Genomic DNA, 24,345 nt, shown 5'->3' with positions numbered 1-24,345 from the left:
GCATCAAGCATTTAGGTTAATGAAATATTCCAGGCAATAAATATTTTATGCAGAGTAATGAGTAAGAACAAAATTTCTCATCCTTAGAGAATTTATAAAAATTCTATATCAAGGTATAAGAGTTGAGGAATAGGTTAGAGGATTTAGTGGTTCTGAGTAGGATCTGTATGTTTGGGGACCTTTACTGTCTTCTACTAACATGGAGTGGGATTAGCAGAAAGAGAAAAATGAGATAGATTTCTACAATTTCTTCTCCTTGTAGAGATCTAAGGGGAACAATAATTAAGTTGCTCCTTGAACTCAGGCAAAAAAAGCCTCAGAACGTCACACAGTCTTCCCATTCCAAAGATTGGTATGGAATTAGCAAAAGGGTGTGGTCCTGTCTAGTGTGACGTGAAACTAAAGACAAATCTTAAATACTTGACAAATTTCCTGCACTGCAATTTGCCACAGTAATACTATCGGTGTCTTATAACTTAAACAGAGAACTACTAGGTCTTAAGAGTAATATGGGCAAGGGAAACAAAAGGTCCCAGGCTGTGATGCACATGAATAGATGTTTGAGGACCAGAACAGAGGATGGATACTGGCACCTTTACTTCTTATCACATTGAAATGATGTAATTGCTCCAGAACCAAGCTGAACCTGGGCTGAGGAAGGCATGAAGATGATTCCCTAGAGTGAGGTGGTTGAGTTTGGTAGGAGGGGAATACTGATATTATGTTAATAAAAATATTTATTTTTTGAGAGTGAAATGGAGTTTTGTAACTGAAACATTAATTTTAATTCTTTCAATCAATGTTTTTTGCCCTCACTATAAAACTTAAGCTTCTTAGTTAGCATATGTAGAGCTTTCTAATATTTCTGCTATCAGTCCACAAAAATTTCCCTCATTTCTTGTTTTTCCTACTAGGGTATTTGCATGGGCTCATACCATATACCAGCAAGAGACACTATATCATAGTGATTAAGAGTATGAAATATAGAGTCAGGCTGCTGGTATCATCTCTCCTGATTCAATTTGCTTCCCTAGACTTATCTACTAGTGGTTTCCATTAAAGGTGATGCTTGAAATTACCTGTGGAGATTCTCAGAGGCTGGTCCATGTGTTTTTAAAGATCTCTACACTTGTAGTCTCTAACTGCTCTATCCCTATTTTAAGTTTTGGTTTAGGCATTAATTCCACCAGGAATCTATAACTTTTTAAGATAGATGTATCTTTTCTTCTTACTCCTCCCACTGTAGCCTATGATTATTATTTATTATTCTCTGATGACTAAATTGTCAAACTCTATAAACAAATGTTATTTTGACATTGTTTTGTCCCAAGCAGCCAGCTTATCTCCAGGGGCAAATTAAGAGATCCTTAAAAGTTTGTGAAAACAAGGAAAGAATGACTATCATATTTGCCTTAATATTTTTAAAATGTGTTTTAATGGTATTTTAGTCTCTGGAATAAGACTGTGAAGTTCTCATTTCCCTTTGCCTCCTCGAGTTCTGTTTCCTCCACAATATTTAGTTCATGGAACCCTTGTGATTGTTGATTTCTGTATGTCCAGGCAAAGTCCCTGGCAGATAGTAAGTTAAAGCTCTTCTCCTTTCACTTCCTCCTCATCCCCTCCTGCCCCAATAACCTGCTGTAATACTTATGCTAATGTGTGAGGACACTAATCAATGACCACTACACTATTGTTTTTTCTGAACTCTTTTGCATATTTGTTAATTCTAACCATAGACTATTTTTTCCATTGATTTGTAGAGAGTGTGGAAGTGAGGGAGGGGTGGGAAGTGAGTGGGAGACACATGCATTGGTTGCCTCTGGCATGTGCCCTGTCTCAAGCCTGGGAAGAACCTGCAACCCAGATACCACCCCTTCACCAGGAATCAAACCCCAGACCCTTCACTCTAACCGCTGAGCAACAATGACTAGGACAGTTCCTGCGTTCTTTATAAAGCTTGTGAATCTTGGTGCCTCTTAGAACCTGTTCAATGTCCTTTGAAGAAACACTATGGGCAGAGCTTAGAGACTGCAATTTTGAACATGAGGCAATGGGTACTTCACATTTCTTTCTCAACCCCCATTGACATTTAATCACATGGGCAGCTATTTCTGTTTGTAAATAGCTGTAAAGAGTCTATGTCTTGGTTTCTCTGAATTTCAAAGATAAAAGAATTTTCCATTAGAAATTTAATTAGTTTGGTATATTAATGGCTTCACTTCTTTCTAGCAATCTCTATCTCACATGAAACTTACAGGTGTGGTTTCGTAAGGTCAGGTGAATTGAGGCAAGTTGTTTCAATCCAGGCAGTAACAAATAATAGCATTAGAGTGCTGGAGACAGAGAATTACCTAGGGTTTACAGGCATCTCTGCAGAAAAGGAGCACTAATCTAGGCTGAGGGGGAGACATAAATAGCTGCTAATCAGGTACCTTTTTAGATAGGGTCATATAGGAATTGACCTTTTGAATCAAACTGAGAAAATTCTTAATCTCTCAATACTTCACTGTGGCATTTTAACTCAGAGCATTGTCCACATTCCTAAACTCTCCTCCCTTTCCAATCACCAATACTTGCCTCATGTGATACCAATATTTAAGTGAATGTTCTAGTAGACGACTTTCATTCAGGTGAATTTTCTATTTATTATATTTAAAGGAATATTTTCAAATATGATGGAATCATTGATCTCTAATAAGAACATTTCTGATAATGTGTAAAATGTTGCTATGAATACTCATGGATTCATTCAGAAGGTATTTATTGAGAATCTATGATATGAAAGGTAGTGCTACAGATATTAAACATAAAGAGTGAGCAGGTACTGACCACTCGCTATGGGTGCATGTAATTAATATTTCAAATGAGTATAATCCCTTCAGATTTCTTTTTTATAATACAAATTAACATTAGAAATAACTATTTTATTTTTCAGAGATACCCAATATTGCCATCTCTGATTTTTATGCAGATTAGTCATATTTTCTAGGACTAAGGAACTAGAACTTTGAATGTCAAAAGAAACTGAAATTGCCAAACAAGAACGTACTTACTCTTATGGAAGGTAATCCTGGCTTCAGTTGACTGTGTAATCCTGGTTGTCCTAAAGGTGAAACTGAAAGTATAAGTGGGGTCAGTTAAAGTGCCCAAATGCTCCTCTCATGAAGAAATACACAATCACCAATAATTGTTTTCTAGTAGAAAGTGCCAAAAGACTCTCGCTAAAGATTCTATTTCATTTTAAACCTAGAGAACAATTTCTTATATAGGAAAGCTGAAACAAAAATCATGTATTTTAAATGTCTGAGAAATATAAGGTAATTTTTAAAGAAGATTTTGACAGAGATGATTTCTGATTTCTTTGGGAAAGATTTTTACACAGTGAATAAAGATTGTGATGACTTTTATAATCTCAGACTCTTACAGATGTACAGGGGCCCTCTGTGTGGATAAGTAAAGGGCCCTCTGTGACCAAGTTCAAACATGACTAATGATTTCAATATGCACTGAATTTTGGCAAAATACCTAGAGGCAGCAGTGGGAATAGTGTCCTTGGAGACAATAAGATGCAACAATTTTAAGAGACACATTCCAAGTGCAGAACAATAATTGTATGATGAAAAGATTTCTGGCTTCTCTTCTTCAACCCATAGATCACAAAGTGTTAACAAAAGACAACAAAATTGCTTTGTCTGCTTTTTCTATTAAAAAAAAATCTTGAAAATAATATAGATACAATTTCTAATCTGACAACTGTACATACTTTCCCAGGGTAAAAATATATGTTTGTATCATATTTTTCTGTATTGTACTCTTTTTATGTGTAAGCCATTATCTAATAAATCTTCCCAAATTTTATTATTAAAATTTACATATTAAAAATATCATTCTTAATAAACATCATTTTTTTCTGTTTAAATGATCACAAAAGGAATTTCTGATGTAAAACCCACTTACATATTAGAATTTTGAAGTGTATTGCCACCTTTTGCTTCCAATGTATAATTCTGTATGATATACACACCATGTTTGGGACTCTCTGTGTCACTATTGGCACTGTGGGATCTGAAGGAATTTCACACTTATTCCTTGCTTGAGTTTTGAGTCAACAAGAGAGCAAAAAGTAGGCAAGTAAATAAAGGTTAAAATACCAGTTTTATTATAGATAGAAATATTTAAAACATGGCTTTGAACATCCAGATAAGAACCTCCCGAGTTAGCCATATCTCTCAGACAGAGAGTTCTAGAAACCCAACTCTACCCCACCACTTGGGGCAGACTCTTGTTTCATGAATTTGAACAGTTAGACATCTATCTATCTTTAGAAAAAACCCCAATATAATACAGGAGAGGGAATATTGTATTCACAATCCACCTTTCGGGTAAGTCTGTTTTCAACCCCCCGGGAAAGATAGTAAGAGAGTGGCCAGGAGGTTACACAAATAAATTATTGATAAAAGTCTTCCAAATTTTAGAAATAAATCAGAAGAGTGACTTAATGAGTATAATAGCTGGAGTAAATAGCTGTAAATAAAGTATTTAATTATGCAGGAAAATGCACAGGCATTTGACGTGGCTGTGTACTTTTGCCTAAACTCCAGACACTGTGAAGTGAAACTATAGTTGTAGGTTTGTGTTTAGTAGAAAACATACCCTAAAGATCATAGTTTTAGGGCACTATTGGATATTAGCCAGTTCAATATCTATCAGATACTGAACAGCAGTCTTCTATTTTTATTTATTTATTTATTTATTATTTTATTTTTATCTTTTTTTAAAATAAATCTTTATTGTTCAGATTATCACAGGTGTTCCTCTCCCTCCCCCCCCATAGCTCCCCTCCACCTGATTCCCCATCCCACCCCATTCCCTTACCCCCCGTCACTGTCTTCATCCATAGGTGTAAGATTTTTGTCCAATCTCTTCCTGCACCCCTCAGACCCACTTCCCCCTGATAATTGTCCATCCCCTCCCTTTCTATGTCCCTGATTCTATTATATTCACCAGTCCATTCTATTCTTCAGATTTTTTATTCACTTGATTTTTAGATTCACTTGTTGATAGGTATGTATTTGATGTCTTTTTGTTGTTCATAATTTTTACCTATACCTTTTTTTTCTTCTTTCTCTTCTTAAAGAATACCCTTCAGCATTTCATATAATCCTGGTTTGGTGGTGATGAACTCCTTTAGCTTTTCCTTGTCTGTGAAGCTCTTTATCTGACCTTCAATTCTGAATGATAGCTTTGCTGGGTAGTTTAATCTTGGTTGTAGGTTCTTGCTGTTCATCACTTTGAATATTTCTTGCCACTCCCTTCTGGCCTGCATAGTTTCTGTTGAGAAATCAGCTGACAGTCGTATGGGTACTCCCTTGTAGGTAACTAACTGTTTTTCTCTTGCTGTTTTCAAGATTCTCTCTTTGTCTTTTGCCCTTGGCATTTTAATTATGACGTGTCTTTGTGTGGTCCTCTTTGGATTCCTCTTGTTTGGGGTTCTGTGTGCTTCCTGAACTTGTAAGTCTATTTCTTTCACCAGGTGGGGGAAGTTTTCTGTCATTATTTCTTCAAATAGGTTTTCAGTATCTTGCTCTCTCTCTTTTTCTGGCACCCCAAAAATTCGGATGTTGGTACGCTTGAAGCTGTCCCAGAGGCTCCTTACGCTATCTTCACACTTTTGGATTCTTCTTTCTTTCCGCCTCTCTGGTTGGGTGTTTTTTGTTTCCTCATATTCCAGATCTTTGGTTTGACTCTTCGGGTACGGTGATCTACAGTTGAGTTTCTGTATATTCTTTATTTCAGACAGTGTATGCATAATTTCTGACTGGTCCTTTTCCATTTTTTGGTATTCTCATTAAGGTCCTTGAAGGTCTCTTCAAGTTTCTCAGCGGTTTTTAGTAGATGCTTGAGTAACCTTATAAATGTGGTTCTGAACACTGTGTCATCCAGTAGTTTACTTTCCTCCATCTCTTCTATTCGTGACATACTTCGGTGTCTCTGCATTTTGGCTGCCTCCCTGTGTTGATGGAGTGGCTTTGTGTGGTCAGTGACCTATAGGGGCCGGTAACTCAGCTTCCCCAATCATCCTAGGTGGTCGCTCTTGGTACACCCCTTTGTGGGCAGAGTGGAAAGTCTTGGTGTAGTTAAAAGCCTTGATTGCTGTTGGTACACTGGGAGGAATTGACCTCCAGGCCAATTGGCTGTGAGGACCTGCTGTGTCTATAATGGAAGCACTGCTGTGCTGGAGACACACTTGTGGTACAGGGCTTGTTTGAGTGGAGCTTTGGTGCTCACTGAGTCCGCCTCCCGAATGTGTCACTTATGGATGTGAGGAGTTGAAATCTGGTGCCTCACACTGACCACTAGGTGCATTGGCTTCTGGATCTCCAATGGGGTGCAGTTCAGCTGCTGTCTGAGGCTACCCTGCAAGAGCTATAGTGAGAACTGCCATCCTCTCCTCTCTGCTTGGAGCTTGGAGGCCTTGGAGCTGTCTGTACCGGGTTGCAAGTTTACTAGTTTAAACTGCAATAGAGAAGGCCATTCATATGCAAAAGCCGCCTCTAGGAGCTTGGGTGTGTTTGTAGATTGTGCGGGGCGGAGTCTCAGGGCGTCACTAGGCTAGGGCGTGTCAAACAGCAATGGCTGGCAGTGAGCTGCCTCCAACCGCGTCCCGCAATTGTGTCCCCGCCGTCTCCCGCACTGGCACAGCCAACAATTCTACCTCCACGCAGCTCTGCTAGTAAGCCACCCTCACTCTCCGACCCAATGGCAGACAGCCCCGTCTCTCCCCAGAAACTGGATTTCAGAGAGATTGGGGGCTTCTCTCTCTTCAGATTGAAGAAAGCAACGCCCGCCTCCAGCTGGGCTCCGCCGCCAGCTCATATTGCTCGTGCAATCCCCTGTACCTCAGTTTTTCAGCGTTTGCGCCCTGATTGCGCCTGTCTCTTTCGGTCTAGTTGTAGAGGTTCTGCTCAACCAGCTTTCCTGTGGTTCTGGGTGATAGACGTTCTGTCTTTTAGTTGTAGTTTTGGAAATTGTTTTGGGTGGCAGCAGCCCAGATATTTATCTATACCACCATCTTGGATCTCCTCCAGTCTTCTATTTTTAAAAAAATTATCTTTATTATTGAAGTCCCCATCTTTTTCCCCATTGACCCCCTCTATCCAGCCCTGCCCAACCTCCAGCCTTCATCACACTATTGTCTGTGTCCATGGGTTATGCATATATGCATATAAGTTCTTTGGTTTATCCCTCCTTCCCTCCCCCAAATATCCCCTACCTTCTCTCTGAGAATAATCACTCTGTTCCATGCTTCTATGTCTCTGGATCTATATGGTTCATCAGTTTATTGTGTTCATTAGATTCCACATATGAGTGAGATCATGTGACACTTGTCTTTCTCTGACTGGCTTATTTCACTTAGCACAATAATCTCCAGGTCTCTTCATGCTGTCTCAAAGTGTAAGAGATCCTTTTTTTCCAGCTGCATAATATTCCATGGTGTAAATGTACACCATTTTTAATCCACTTATCTACTGATGGGCACATGGGCTGTTTCTAGATTTTAGCCATTGTAAGTTGCACTGCTATGAACATAGGGGTGCATATATTCTTTCTGATTGGTGTTTTGGGGTTCTTAGGATATATTCCTAGAAGTGGGTTCACTGGCTCAAATGGCAATTGCATTTTTAATTTTTTGAGGAAACTCCATACTGTTTTCCATAATGGCTGCACCAGTCTGCATTCCCACCAGCAGTGTACTAGGGTTTGCTTTCCCCAAGACCTTGCTAGCACTTGTTATTTGTTGTCTTGTTGATGATAGCCATTCTGACACGTGTGATACCTCATTGTTATTTTAATTTGCATCTATCTGATGATTAGTGATTTGGGCATTTTTTATATGTTTCCTTGCCATCTGTATGTCTACTTTGGGGAAGTGTCTATTTATGTCCTTTGCCCATTTTTATTTTATTTTATTTTATTTTTTTAATACATATTTTATTGATTTTTTACAGAGAGGAAAGGAGAGGGACAGAGAGTTAGAAACATCGACGAGAGAGAAACATCGATCAGCTGCCTCCTGCACACCCCCCACCGGGGATGTGCCCGCAACCAAGGTACATGCCCTTGACCGGAATCGAACCTGGGACCCTTCAGTCCGCAGGCCGACGCTCCATCCACTGAGACAAACCAGTTAGGGCCTTCTGCCCATTTTTAAATTGGAATGTTTGTCTTCCTGATGTTAAGTTGTATGAGTTCCGTATATATTTTGGAAATTAACCCCTTATCAGATATATCATTGGCAAATATGTTCTCCCATGCAGTGGACTCCCTTTTCATTTTGTTGTGGTTTCTATTGCTATGTGGGAGCTTTTTGATTTGATGTAGTCCCATTTATTTTTTCCTGTTTCTTTTGCCTTGGAGATATATCTGTAAACCTATTGCTAGGAGAGATGTCTGAGATTATTCTGGCTAAGGTTTCTTCCAGGATTTTTATGGTTTCAGATTTTCATTTAAGTCTTTTGTGCATTTTGAGTTTATTCTTGTTTATGGTGTAAGTCGCATGTACCCGTCCAATTTTTCCAACACCATTTATTGAAGAGATTGTCTTTATTGTATGCTCTTGCCTCCTTTGTCAGATATTAATTGAGCATAATGGCTTCTGTCGACTTCTGGGTTCTCTGCTCCGTTCCATTGACCCTTATGCCAGTTCTTGTGCCAGTACCAGGCTATTTTGAGTATCATATCTTTGTGGTATAACATGATATTTGGTATTGTGATCCCCCTAACTTTGTTCTTCCTTCTCTAGGTGGCTGCAGCTATTTGGGGTCTTTTTTGGTTCCATATTCATTTTTGGAGTATTTGTTCCAGATCTGTGAAATATGCCATTGGTATTTTAATGGGGATTGCACTGAATGTATAGTTTAAATTGGGTATTATGGTCATTTTATTTATTTATTTATTTATTTATTTATTTATTTGTTTGTTTGTTTAAAATAGTACATATGTCTTCTTTTTAAAAAAATCTATAACTTTTTATTTTATTTTATTGATTAAGGTATTACATATGTGTCCTTATCTCCCCATTGCCCCCCAACCCACCCACTCATGCCCTCACCCCCCCGTTGTCTGTGTCCATTGGTTAGGCTTATATGCATGCATACAAGTCCTTTGGTTAATCTCTCCCCCTTACTGCCACCCTGCCATGCCTTCCTTCTGAGGTTTGATGGTCGGAAAGATGCTTCTTTGTCTCTGGATCTGTTTTTGTTCATCAGTTTATGTTGTTCATTATATTCCACAAATGAGTGAGATCATGTGATATTAACATTCTCAAACTGACTTATTTTGCTTAGCATAATGCTCTCCAGGCCCATCCATGCTGTTGCAAATGGCAGAAGTTCCTTCCTTTTTATAGATGTGTAGTATTCCATGGTGTAGATGTACCACAGTTTTCTAATCCACTCATCTGCTGATGGGCACTTAGGCTGTTTCCAAATCTTAGCTATTGTAAATTGTGCTGCTATGAACATAGGGGTACATATATCCTTTCTGATTGGTGTTTCTCATTTCTTGAGATATATTCCTAGAAGTGGGATGACTGGGTCAAATGGGAGTTCCATTTTCAGTTTTTTGAGGAAACTCCATACTGTTCTCCACAGTGGCTGCACCAGTCTCCATCCCCACAAGCAATGCCTGCTGGTTTCTTTTTCTTAGAATCCTTGCCAGCGCTTGTCATTTGTTGATTTGTTGATGATAGCCATTCTGACAGGTGTGAGATGGTACCTCATTGTTGTTTTGATTTGCATCTCTCAGATGATAAGTGACTTTGAGCATATTTTCATATGTTTCTTGGCCTTCTGTATGTCCTCCTAATCTCTTTGAAAAGCAATGTCCACAGGAAGCAATTAACAACAATATTAACAACAATCATTTGTCTTATTTTATTAAGGAATTTTAAACTAAATATCATATCACCTTATATTTCAGAAGCAAAACATCATTGCATAATTTATGTAGATAATAACAAAGAAAATAGTTACTCTTCTGACAATCATAGTCTCAGATAATCACTTAATCCCCAAATTCCTCAGGGTGGACAAAAGCTGACCTGAAATGTGTCAGCGTAGATAGGTAGGTGCAGGGCCACTCACATATTTTTTTGAAGCCTTACTGAACCTCACAGGCAGGATTACTCTATCTCTAAAATGTTTTAGAGACTTTCTCAACAAGATCTTGATCTCACTTTCAATCTAAGCAATATTTTCTTGTACTCCCTTTAAGTAAAATGCTAAACAAAAAAGCAAACAAATAATCCAATTATAAAAGGGGCAGAGGACCTGACAGACACTTCTCCTAAGAAGACATACAAATGGCCAACAGATATATGAAAAGATGCTCTACTTCACTAGCTATCAAGGGACTGCAAATCAAAACTATAATGAGATACCTCATATAATAGCCATCTGTTAGAATGGTCATTCTCAACAAGGCAAGTAATAACAAGTGTAGGTGAGGTTGTGGAGAAAAAGGAAACTTTGCTCATTGCTGAATGTAAACTGGTATAGCCACAATGGAAAAACAGTGCATTTTCTAATAAAATTAAGGGAAGAGTTACCATATGATCCAGAATTTCTTCTTCTGGGTATCTACCCCAAAAACTTGAAAGCATTTGTTTGCAAAGACATATGCACCCCAATGTTCATTGCAGCATTATTCACGATGGCCAAGACAGGGAAACAACCAAAGTATTTCTTGACAGATGATTGGATAAAGATGATGTGGTACATATACACAATGTATTACTACTCAAGCATAGGGAAAGATAAAATACTGCCATTTGTGACAATATGAATGGATCTTGAGAAAATCATGCTAAGCAAAATAAGTCAGACAGAGTCAAGTACCAAAAGATTTCACTCATATGTGGGATATAAAACTGAAAGCAACAAGTGAACAAACCAGATAAACAAACAAAATCTCATAGACACAGACAACAGTAAGGTGGTTACCAGGGGGAAAGGAGGTGGGGGTGGGGTAATAAAGGGACAAATATATGGTGATGGGAGATGATTTGGTTTTGGGTGGTGGGCACACAATACAACATACAGATCATGTTTTATAGAAATGTACACTTGAAACCTATACAATCTTATTAACCAACTAGAGGCCCAGTGCACCAAATCCATGCATGGGGGTGTGTGTTTGTCCCTGAGCCCAGCCTGCACCCTCTCCAATCTAGAACCCCTCTAGGGATGTCCAACTGCCAGTTTAGGCCTATCCCAGGAAGATAGGGCCTAAATGGGCAGTCAGACATCCCTCTCACAATCCAGGACTACTGGCTAACAACTGCTTGCCTGCCTGCCTTCCTGATTGCCCCTAACCACTTCTGCCTGCCAGCCTGATTACCCCCTAACCACTCCCCTGCCAGCCTGATTGATGCCTAACTGCTCCCCTGCCAGCCTGATTACCCCTAACTGCCCTCCCCTGCAAGCCTGGTCGCCTCTAACTGCACTCCCCTGAAGGCATGGTCACCCCTAACTGCCCTACCCTGCAGGCCTGGTCCCTGTCAACAGCCCTCCCCTGTAGGCCTGGTCTCTCCAACTGCTGTTCCCTGAAGGTCTCGTCCCCACCCAACTGCCCTTCCCTGCAGGCCCGGTGATCTCCAACTGCCCTCCTCTGCTGGCCTGGTCACCCCTAACTGCCCTCTCCTCCAGGCTTAATTGCCCCCAACTGTCCACCCTTGTAGGCCTTGTCCCTTTCAACTGCCCTCCCCTACTGGCCATCTTATACGGCCATCTTGTGTCCACATGGGGGCAGCTATCTTTGACCACATGGGGGCAGCCATCTTGTGTGTTGTAGTGATGGTCAATTTGCATATTACTCTTTTATTAGATAGGATGTCACCCCAATAAATTTAACTAAAAAATGAAAAGAAAAGCGTGTAAAAAAGCTAGAGTGTGTAGGACCTCTTCTTGGTTTTTAGAGAACTTGAAGCTATGATGCCTTTGGCACACTAGAACTTTAAAAAAAAATTTACTCAGTCTGTAAATAAGTAAATAAATACTCATATCCTTGATGACTTTGATTTAAAAGTGACCAATAAATCATGTTTATAAATAACTGTAGAGGTAAGAAATGTCCTAAAGGCAGCAGTGGGGACTGTGTTCTTGGGGACAGATGTAGACATGAGCATCAGAAACAGAAGATATGCAAACAATATCACCATAAGTCTTTTAAAATTAATTAGAAGTGATTTTCCTTATTTATCAATATTTATAAATATATAATTGTAGTTGTAAAAAATAAATCTGATAATAAAAAAGAAAATACATGTAAAATCATACATAGTATAGAGATAGCTCTTGCTAGTATTTTGAATATGTACATCCACACATATTGTATATCCATGAGCATATTTATTAAGCATATTTAAAATCTAGGAGCAATTTATAAAAGTAAAACATAAAATTCTATATTTTAGCTTTATAAAAACAGGGAACTAAACATAAGCTTTAGCATAAAAATTCCTGGATATAGTTCTTAATTTATGAATGCTACATTACTTTTTAAAATAATTTATGTTTTTACATAGATAAAAAACTCTTCATTAAAATGGCTGCAAGGTATTTATTTGAAGTTTTGTATTTGAAAGGTCTTCACAGAAACACACTTGTTCAGAATAATATGAAAATAGATTATTTATTAGAATGTCACCAAAGAATTAATAGTGAAATAGCAATTGTTGGGTGTGAGAAAGCTACTTTTGCTCCACATACACATTTTCAGATTTATTCCATTTATCCTAGCCTGTAAGAATTCAGATGTATTGGATATTGCAATATAAAATAGCAAATTTTTGTACATGGGAGCAAAATTTACTTCCCGAGTTAAGCTCTTGGAATCTGAAAGAGATTGACAGAGGGAATAATATTTTATGCGCAAACCTTTGTGAGGTATCTTGAATATACTTCTTCTGATAAAATTACATACTTTACTTCTACCAATGTACATAAAAGGTCAAGAAAAACAAAATATTGTAATATATTGTAATATGTATAGCCATTTATCCCCCCACAATGTTCTCAAAGTGATAGACTCATCAGAAAGTGAAAAGGGTAATGTAAACACTGGTTATTTTAAACAGTGATTGAAAAATATTAAATAGCTAGCCCTAGCTTGTTTGGCTCAGTGGATAGAGCATTGGCCTGCTGATGGAAGGATCCCGGGTTTGATTCTGCTCAAGGGCACATGCCTGGTTGTGGGCTCATTCCCCAGGAGGGGGAGTGTAGGAGGCAGCCTATCAATGATTCCTTCTCATCATTGATGTTTCTATCTCTCTCCCCCTCTCCCTTCCTGACTAAAATAAATAAAAAATATATTTAAGAAATATTAAATAGCTAAAATATTATTTAGCTAATTTCTACCTCAGTGAATATGAGAGGAAGTAACAGAGGATCTTCACTGGAAAGGTTTATAAGACAGGATATTTGAAGAAGGGTGGGTGGTATTACAAACTTGTGTATATTATTTTTAATACAATTTTACCTTATATGATTGTCCTGGGCCAGGTTTGAATTTATTACTGACTGAGTAGGAGTATGCCAGTAGTCAAGACATAATGTCTATACCATAAAATTTAACAGTATGGCCTTGGCAGTGTGGCTAAGTGGTTGAGCATTGACCCATGAGCTAGGAGGTCACAGTTCATTCTTGGTCAGGGCACATGCCAGGGTTATGGGCTCCATCCCTAGTGGGAGGTGTGCAAGAGGCACCTGGTCAATGATTCTCTCTCATCATTGACATTTCTCTCTCTGCATCTCCTTTCCTATCTCTGAAATCAATATAATTATAAAATAAAAATAAAAACATATTAAAAAATGTTAACAGAATGTATTTCTAACAATACTTGAGGATGGGTCATAATTGTACTAGAACTAATTCTGAGTATTGCTCCCTTAGTAAGTGGTAAGGATAGCTCTATGATACTTTACCTGTCAAATCAGATGACAACTGACTGGAGTTGAAGTAGAGGAGAAGCTTTGTCAAACTTGCTGTGATAGCCTGTCCTTTGGGTGAAGACTATACCAGAGACAGATGATCAAGCTCTTTCACTATCAATATGAAGCTTACAATGGCCAGTAGGTGGGAAAAGGGGTGGTGGATCACCTATTGAATATTGGCATAATGCAGGTCTAGAAACAGTGCACATAACTTCCACACCCATCCTGTTAGCTATAATATAGGCTACATAGTCACATCTTACAATGTACAAATATGGCAGAAAAATGTGTTCTACTGTGTTCCAGGGATAGCAACCAAAATGTTTGGCAAAAAGTGAAATTTCTGCCAGGTAGTAAGCATAAATACCCTAAAATTTAGTTTTAATGGGGAGGCAAATATTGAATAGTCAGGATTCACAGTAAACAAGTCTAACAACAACGTGAGAATGCTAATATGACTAGAGAATAAGTCATGCAGAGACAATAATATTAGAAGCTTGGGGGTTTCTGCCTATTTATCCTTTCTTTTAATTGGATTCACTGACTCCTTTTTCCTCTGCATCTTTAAGAGGAATGCCATCTTTTTAATTGAGTCATGGAAAGCTTGTTTTACTTGCTTGTTTCTCAGTGTGTAAATAAAGGGGTTCAACATGGGTGAAATGGAAGTAATAAGGAGTGAAACACCTTTATTTATAGCTACCTCATCCTTGGCTGAAGGTTTGACATAAATGAAGATGCAGCTTCCATAAGTAATGGAAACCACAATCATGTGGGAAGAACACGTGGAAAAGGCCTTTTTCCTTTGCTGGGCAGAGGGAAACCTTAGAATAGTCCTGATGATATAAATGTAGGAAAGAACCACACATATGAGGGTCATGATGAATGTCAACACAGCACACACGACAGCCATCTGTTCTATCAACCAGGTGTCTGAGCAAGAGATCTTCAGGAGAGGAGATGCATCACACAGAAAATGATCAATGACGTTCGAATCGCAGAATTCCAGTCCGAAACCCAGACTTATTGGTGGGAGAATGATGATCAGTGCTGCTACCCAACAGGAGAAAATGATGTTCTTGCAGACTCTGCTGTTCATGATGGTGGTGTAATGCAGGGGTTTGCAGATGGCCACATAGCGATCATAGGACATGGCAGCCAGAAGAAAAAATTCCATTACTGCAAAGAGGTCTATAAACAAGAGTTGACTGGCACAAGCATTATAGGTAATGGACTTGTCCCCAGATAATATGCTATATAGGAATCTGGGAACACAGGCAGTTGTGAAAGAAATTTCCAAGAAGGAGAAATTTTGAAGGAACAGATACATAGGTGTTTTTAGGTGGGAATCAATCAGAGTGAGGGTGATGATGGTTAGGTTTCCAGATATACTCAACATGTAGGAAAGAAATAGAAAGATAGAAAGCAATATTTTCAGTGGAGTGTCATCAGTCAGTCCCAGCAAGATGAAGGTTGTTAGTGTAGTTTGGTTTTTCATCTTTGATTATTTTGCGCATTCTGCTTCAAATAATAAGACTTTATATGAGGAACTGCAGAGTCCTGGTCATCTTCTAACCTCAAGGGAAGTAAATCAGTGAGTGATTCCTAGATCAGTGGGGAAGTAAGCATATCATACATACCAATGTTTGATTATGTCTTTGTGTCACATAAACTATTCATAATTAAATCACATATTCGCACTGCTTCTTGTAATTATAATTTAATTGTAATTGTTGTCACTTTGTCATATCCTATCTAATCTATATATATATAAAAGCATAAGCGACCTTTATCACCGATGACCAGAACAATTGGTGCAACCAGTCAACCAGTCTCTATGACATGCACTGAACATCAGGGGACAGATGCCCAGTGTAGGAGCTGTCCTCTGATGGTCAGTGCACTCCCCCTGCTCCTCCCCCTGGTTGGCCCCGATAGTGGCATCTGGCTAGGCAGCCTCCCCTGGCCCCAACCCCGCCCTGGACGGCCGCCCCCCCGCCCCATGGCCCTTCCTCCCAGCTGACTCCCTCATCAACAGCCCCTTGCCCAACTGGCCGACTACCGCATCAGCCCCGATTGGGGGAGGGTGGCCAGCTATCCTCCATGGCCCCTTCCTGTGGCCTGCCAATCCCCCGGGGTTCCTCCCTCCTGCTGGCCGCCCCCCTCCCCACCGGCCCCCCCCTCTCACATAGACCTTGATTGCTGGCCAGGCCAAGGGATCCCACTTGTGCATAAAATCATGCACTGGAGCTCTAGTATCTAATAAAGAGGGAATATGCAATTTGACCACCACACCGATGGAGGCATCCATAGCCAAAAGATGGCGGTGTCCAGTCCCCTCAGCCCTGCAGGAGTTCCATAGTCCTTTCAGCCCAGCCAGGGGCGTTGCAGGTGCAAGTTGCTGCCAGACCTACCCTCAGTGCCCCAGCCGCCCAGGGCTAGCCAGAGGCGGAGGCAAGTCATTGATGGCGGCTGCCTAGCCACCTAGAACCACCCTGAGGTGCAGGCAAGCCTCGGATGTCAGCTGCCCAGTCACCTAGGGCCGGTCCGAATGCAGGCAAGCCTTGGATGTGGGCTACCCAGCCACCCAGGGCCGCCCGAGGCTCAGGTAACCAGGTCCGGCCCAGGCTTGCACAGCTGGCAGTGGCAGAAGCAGAGGTGTGATGGGGGCATCGCCTTCTCCTGATCGCCAGTTCGCCACCAGCCCCTGAGGGCTCCTGGACTGTGAGAGGGGGCAGGTCGGGCTGAGGGACCCCCCTCCAGTGCATGAATTTTCAAGCACTGGGCCTCTAGTTATATTATAAACATCAATGAAAGCAAGTCCTAAAAATGGCTTTTGGATCTACGATTCTTACTTCCCCCTACTTCCTAGAAGTTGCTTTGGGTCTACAATTCTGACTTTCCTCTACTTCTGAACTCCAGAAATGCTTCTAGCAGAAAAGTCCCTAAAAAAACTAACAATGGCCTTTGCTAAGAAAATCCTTGCATTAAAATTTACATGTGTATTAGCAACTAAACTAACAATGAATGCTTATCACATAGTTTATTCTGTTTCAACTTATCCAGTGGAGTTTCTCTGAGGTGTGTTTAAAATATTTTTATTGGATGCATGCTCTCAAAGATTCATTAAAATGTGTTACAATCCAATGTTTTTGAGCTTTTCCACAGAGGAAATTTATTTCAAATATATGTATTTTATATCATTCATATTACCCATGGCCATATTTTCCTTCTGTTGTTAGAATACCTATGTTATACATTTTAATGCTTTTTGGGATATCCTAGTGCTACAAAGAAATTTCCCCCAGCTTACAAGCAGAAATCTGGAACTGTATACTCTGGTTAATTAATTTCCTTTTAAATTCCTTTGACAGTTAAAATCCTAATGCCCTTTAAATATCTGCTTTGTTTCCTCAAAAAATTGAATATGGAACTCCCATTTGACCCAGTAATCCCACTTCTAGGAATATATCCCAAGAAATCAGAAGCACCAATAAGAAAGAATATATGCACCCCTATGTTCATAGCAGCACGACTTATAATAGCTAAGATTTGGCAACAGCCTACCTGCCCATCAGCAGATGAGAGGATTAAAAAACTGTGGTACATCTATAGTTTCATTTTTCTGTAGATTTTGAGAGCCTTTTCCCCATCAAAGCATTATAATTAAGACCAGAGCTTTGATATTGAATTTTTTCTTATTTATGTTTTTCCATTTTTTTTTTCTGAACACATTTGACAATGACATATTTTCATTCCTCATTGTATATATTTACTTCAAAATTTGTGACAGACAAATAAGGGAACATTTGAAGTATATTTATAGAGCTAAAGAGCAATATCTTGATTTTTTAATGTTTTGGATCAGCCTATTTCAGCTGGAAATACACGCTACCACCCATTTTAAATATCATTTAGCTATATCAGGTTTAACAAGATTTAGCAATTTCTCAAACATACTTCAACTTTCTCTCTTAAATTTTACCTACTTGATAATTGTTTTCTCTGTCTTATTAACCACTTATATATCAAGTCGTGAGGTCTTTGCATCATTTAAACTATTCTAGCCAACATCATCACTAGCCTCCCTCTTGTTTCAATCATTAAACAATCTTTAGACTTGATTTAACTGATGTTCTCTTCTGCATATGAAAAATGAACTTATGAAAGTCTACAGCTTAATTTCTACCATCTCACATTATCCTGAATTTCTTCCTATCATTTTGTCTATTTTTCCCCCATTCTCCTTCATAGCTCCTTTTCCTTTTCTAATTCATTGGTGCACCTGAACTATTTTTTTCTAGGCAATATCTCTTTTACTCTGCCTTCTCTCTAGGAAGGTCTAATAAATACAGTGATTTCAAGTAGGCTGATGATGCCTGCATTTACATCTGCAGGGAAATGTTACAGTATTCTGACTTCAACTTATTCTTAGATATCTAGATCAGACTTATATGGTTTGATCTTACACTTTTCCGTTTTTCTATCTGAGAGTCCTTGAGCAATTTGATTAATTCCTTTATCTTGTGTCTTTTATTTGTATGTGTATGTATGCAAACTTGAGATAAAATAATATGTACATCTTAGGGTTATAAAGAAAAGTTTAGATAATATAGATAAAATATGTACAATTGCATCTGGAATTAGGTGACCATTCATTATTATTCAGTATTGGTCATTCTTATTTTATCTTATGATTTCCTATTGAAAGTCCTTTATATGTGCATATTTCAAGATTTTTAATGTGACACTCATGACTGTGTTCCCTTCTCTGTCAACAATAAATCTCATTTAAATACATTGTTTATTGTTCTTTTTTTTTTTTACTCCCATTTTCAGTTGTCTGCATGTCTTGCCATTTCTGTTTGCTTTTTAATTTGTTCCTTTTATTCTCTCACTCACAATACTACTTTTCCTCTCAGTGTCTTTATCGGATAGCTGAAATATTGCAGAAACATGTTAACATATGATTAACATATATCTTTGCTTTTCCCATTCAGTATTTTAAAGTCAATGCAATCAGAATCATTTTTCTGAAGCCCAGATGTGATTAACTCTCCCCTATGTGTTGTGGATGATATTTTTGAACTGACATTTACCCTATACTATGTATTTCTTTGAAAATGTTGATCTACCTCTCAGTTAAGTGGAAATTAATTAATTTGGCTTTAGGTAAGAGTTGAGAAGAGGAGAAAGAGGAATGCATTAATGGGTTTGAGTTTCAAATGCATCAACCATTTAGGTTAATGAAATATTCCAGGCAATAAATATTCCATTCAGAGTAAAAAGTAAGAACAAAATTTCTCATCCTTAGAGAATTTATAAAAATTCTGTATCAGGGTATAAGAGAGTTGAGGAATAGGTTAGACGATTTAGTGGTTCTGAATAGGATCTCTATGTTTCGGGACCTTTACTGTCTTCCACTAAAATGGAGCGGGAGTAGCAGAAAGAGAAAAATGAGATAGATTTCTACAATTTCTTCTCCTTATAGAGATCTAAGGGGAACAATAATTAAGTTGCTGCTTGAACTCAGGCAAAAAAGCCTTAGAAAGTCACACAGTCTTCCCATTCTACAGATTGGTATAGAATTAGCAAAAGGGTATTCTCCTGTCTAGTGGGATGTGAAACTATAGACAAACCTTAGATACTTGACAAATTTCCTGCTCTGCAATATGCCACAGTAATACTATCGGTGTCTGATAACTTATACAGAGAACTACTAGGTCTTAAGAGTAATATGGGCAAGGGAAACAAAAGGTCCCAGGCTGTGATGCACATGAATAGATGTCTGAGGACCAGAACAGAGGATGGATACTGGCACCTTTACTTCTTATCACATTGAAATGATGTAATTGCTCCAGAACCAAGCTGAACCTGGGTTGAGGGAGGCATGAAGATGATTCCCTAGAGTGAGGTGGTGTAGTCTGGTAGGAAGGGAAGACTGATATTATGTTAATAAAAATATTTATTTTTTTAGAGTGAAATGGAGTTTTGTAACTGAAACATTAATTTTAATTCTTTCAATCACTCTTTTTTCCTCTCATTATAAAACTTAAGCTTCTTGGTTAGCATATGTAGAGCTTTCTAATATTTCTGCTATCAGTCCACAAAAATTTCCCTCATTTCTTGTTTTTCCTACTAGGGTATTTGCATTGGCTCATACCATATACCTGCAAGAGACACTATATCATAGTGATTAAGAGTATGACCTATAGAGTCGGGCTGCTGGTGTCATCTCTCCTGATTCAATTTGCTTCCCTAGACTTATCTACTAGTGGTTTCCATTAAAGGTGATGCTTGAAATTACCTTTGGAAACTCCCAAATGCCGGTCCTTTTGTTTTTAAAGATCTCTACACTTGTAGTCTCTAAGTGCTCTATCCCTATTTTAAGTTTTGGTTTAGACATTAATTCCACCAGAAATCTTTCTATAAATTTTCAAGATAGATGTATCTTTTCTTCTTACTCTTCCCATTGTAACCTATGATTATTCTCTGATGACTAAATTCTCTAACTCTATAAACAAATGTTATTTTGTCATTGTGTTGTCCCAAGCAGCCAGCTTATCTCCAGGGGCAAAGTAAGAGTTCCTTAAAAGTTTGTGGAAATAAAGAAAGAATGACTATCATATTTGCCTTATTTTTTTTTATAACGTGTTTTAAAGGTATTTTTTCTTTGGAATAAGACTGTGGAGTTCTCATTTCCCTTTTCCTCTTCGGGTTCATTTTCCTCCATAATATTTAGTTCATGGAATCCTTGTGATTGTGATTGCTATAATCCTGGCAAAGTCCCTGACAGTAAGTTAAAGCTCTCTCTCCTTTCACTTCCTCCTCCTCCCCCTCTTCCCCCCAAAACCTGCTGTAATACTTATGCTAATGTGTGAGGGCACTAATCAGTGACCACCACACTATTGTTTTTTCTGCATCCTTTTGTTTGTTTGTTAATCCTCACCATAGACTATTTTTTCCATTGATTTTTAGAGAGTGTGGAAGTGAGGGAGCGGTGCGAAGTGAGTGAGAGAGACACATGCATTGGTTGCCTCTGGCATGTGCCCTGTCTCAGGCCTGGGATGAAGTTACAACCCAGATACCACCCCTTCACAAGGAATTAAACCCCAGACCCTTCACTCTAACCGCTGAGCAACAATGACTAGGACAGTTCCTGCATTCTTTATAAAGCTTGTGAAATTTGGTGCCTCTTATAACCTATTCAATGTCCTGTGAAGAAACACTAAGGGCAGAGTTTAGAGACTGCAATTTTGAACATGAGGCAATGGGTACTTTTAAGTGTCAACCTCCATTAAAATCACATGGGCAGCTATTTCTGTTTGTAAATAGCTGTAAATAGTCTATGTCTTTGGTTTTCTCTGCATTTCAAAGAGAAAAGAATTTTCCATGGGAAACAATTAGCTTGGCATATTAATGGCTTCACTTATTTCTAGCAATCTCTACCCCACATGAAAGCTACAGGTTTGTTTTCCTAAGGTCAGGTGAATTGAGGCTTGTTGTTTCAATCAAGACAGTAACAAATAACAGCATTAGAGTGCGGGAAACAGAGAATTACTTATGGTTTGCAGGCATCTCTGCAGAAAAAGAGCACTAATCTAGGCTGAGGGGGAGAAATAATTAGCTGTTAATCAGGGTCATATAGGAATTGACCTTTTGAACCTGAGAAAATTTTTAAGCTCTCAATTCTTCAATGTGGCATTTTAACTCAGAGCATTGTCCACATTCCTAAACTCTTGTCCCTTTCCAATCACCAATACTTACCTCATGTGATACCAAAATTTAAGTGAATGTTCTGGTAGACCACTTTCATTCATGTGAATGTTCTATTTATTATACTTAAAGGAATATTTTCAAATATGATGAAATCATTGATCTTTAATAAGAACATTTCTGATAATGTGTATAATGTTGCTATGAATACTCATGCATTCATTCAGAAGGTATTTATTGAGGATCTATGATATGACACGTAGTGCTACAGATATTAAACATAAAGAGTGAGCAGGTACTGACCACTCGCTATGGGTGCATGTAATAAATATTTCAAATGTGTATAATTCCTTCAGATTTATTTTTTATAATACAAACTAACAATAGAAATAACTATTTTATTTTTTAGCGATACCCAATATTGCCACCTCTGATTTTTAAACAGATTAGTCATATTTTCTAGGACTAAGGAACTAGAACTTTGAATGACCAAAGAAACTGAAATTGCCAAACAAGAATATACTTACTCTTATGGAAGGTAATCCTGGCTTCAGTTGACTGTGTAATCCTGGTAGTCCCAAAGATGAAACTGAAAGTATAAGTGGGGTCAGTTAAGGTGCCTAAATTCTCCTCTCTTGAAGACATACACATTCATGGATAATTGTTTTCTAGTAGAAAGTGCCACTAAAGAAGATTCTATTTCATTTTAAACCTAGAGAACAATTTCTTATACTGGAAAGCTGAAACAAAAAGTCATGTATTTTAAATGTCTGAGAAATATAAGGTAATTTTTAAAGAAGATTTTGACAGAGATGATTTCTGATTTCTCTGGGAAAGATTTTTACACAGTGAAGAAAGATTAAGATGACTTTTATAATCTCAGTCTCTTATAGATGTACAGGGGCCCTCTGTGTGGATAAGTAAAGGGCCCTCTGTGACCAAGGTCAAACATGACTAATGATTTCAATATGCATTGAATTTTGGCAAAATACCTAGAGGGAGCAGTGGGAATAGTGTCCTTGGAGACAATAAGATGCAACAATTTTAAGAGACACATTCCAAGTGCAGAACAATAATTGTATGATGAAAAGATTTCTGGCTTCTCTTCAACCCATAGATCACAAAGTGTTAACAAAAGACAACAAAATTGCTTTGTCTGCTTTTTCTATAAAAAAAAATCTTAAAGGTAATATAGACACAATTTTTAATCTGACAACTGTACATACTTTCCCAGGGTAAAAATATATGTTTGTATCACAAGTTTTCTGTATTGTACTCTTTTTATGTGTAAGCCATTATATAAAAAATTTCATTACTAAAATTTATATATTAAAAATCTCATTTTTAATAAACATCATTGTTTTTTTTCTGTTTAAATTATCACAAGAGGAATTTCTGATATAAAACCTACTTACATATTAGAATTTTGAAGTGTATTGCCACATTTTGCTTCTAATGTATACATCTGCATGATATACACACCATGTTTGGGTCTCTCTGTGTCACTATAGGCACTGTGGGATCTGAAGGAATCCTACCCTCATTCCTTGCTTGAGTTTTGAGTCAACAAAGGAGCAAAAAGTAGGCAAGTAAATGGAGATTAAAATACCAATTTTATTAAAATAGAAATATTTAAAATGTCCCTTTGAACATCCTGATAAGAACCTCCTGAGTTAGCCATATCTCTCAGATAGACAGTTCTAGAAACCCAACTCTATCCCACCACTTGGGGCAGGCCCTTTTGTTTCATGAATTTGAACAGTCTGATATCTATCTGTAGAAAAAACTATATAAAACAGTAGAGGGAATATTACTTCTCAGGTAAGTCTGTGTTCAACCCCAGGTTAGGGATAATAGGAGAGTGGAGGTTTATTGATAAAAATCCTCCAAATTTTAGAAATAAATCAGAAGAATGACTGTCTGTCTTTACCATGTCATGATTTAACAGGGCCTTTCAATAATTATTTAATTATGCAGGAAAATGCACAGGCATTTGACTTGGCTATGTACTTTTCCAGAAACTCCAGACACTGTGAAAGTGATACATTAACTATAGATTTATGTTCAGTAGAAAACATAGCCTAAAGATCATAGTTTTAGGGCACTATTGGATATTAGCCAGTTCAATATCTATCAGATACTGAACAGTACTCTTCTTTTTTAAAAAAATTATCTTTATTATTGAAAGTATTATCGATGTCCCCCTCTTTTTCCTAATTGACCGCCTCTACCTAGCCCTGCTCACCCTCCAGGCCTTCATCACACTATTGTCTGTGTCCATAGGTTATGCATATATGCATATAAGTTCTTTGGTTTATCACTCCTACCCTTCTCCTAACGTCCCTTACCTTCTCTCTGAGAATCATCACTCTGTTCCATGTTTCCATGTCTCTGGATCTATATGGTTCATCAGTTTATTGTGTTCATTAGAGTCCACATATGAGTGAGATCATGTGACACTTGTCTTTCTCTGACTGGCTTATTTCACTTAGTGTAATAGTCTCTAGGTCCCTTCATGCTGTCTCAAAGTGTAAGAGATTTTTTTTACAGCTGCATAATATTCCATGGTGTAAATGTACACCATTTTTAATCCACTTATCTACTGATGGGCACATGGGCTGTTTCTAGATTTTAGCTA

The 24,345-nt window shown here is 38.2% G+C and overlaps 2 protein-coding genes across 2 annotated transcripts in view; both read right to left on the bottom strand.

Moving 5' to 3' along the window:
- The window catches only part of LOC307101054 (olfactory receptor 6C2-like), a gene marked incomplete at both ends in the record, with an annotated part of 44,435 nt that overhangs the window by 4,662 nt on the left and 15,428 nt on the right, over positions 1 to 24,345 (bottom strand). The window lies entirely within an intron of this gene.
- Positions 14,506 to 15,489, bottom strand: LOC307101978 (olfactory receptor 6C2-like; the record flags this gene model as incomplete). The annotated part of the gene is made up of 1 exon (XM_079775471.1): positions 14,506 to 15,489. The coding sequence occupies one exon, from the start codon at positions 15,487 to 15,489 to the stop codon at positions 14,506 to 14,508; it is 984 nt and encodes a 327-aa protein (XP_079631597.1).

The sequence above is a fragment of the Cnephaeus nilssonii genome, assembly GCF_951640355.1.
Source record: "Cnephaeus nilssonii genome assembly, chromosome: 6".
Classification (NCBI taxonomy): Eukaryota; Metazoa; Chordata; class Mammalia; order Chiroptera; family Vespertilionidae; genus Cnephaeus; species Cnephaeus nilssonii.
The sequence above is the reverse complement of the archived record's forward strand: the minus strand, read 5'-3'. Positions and strand labels throughout refer to the sequence as shown.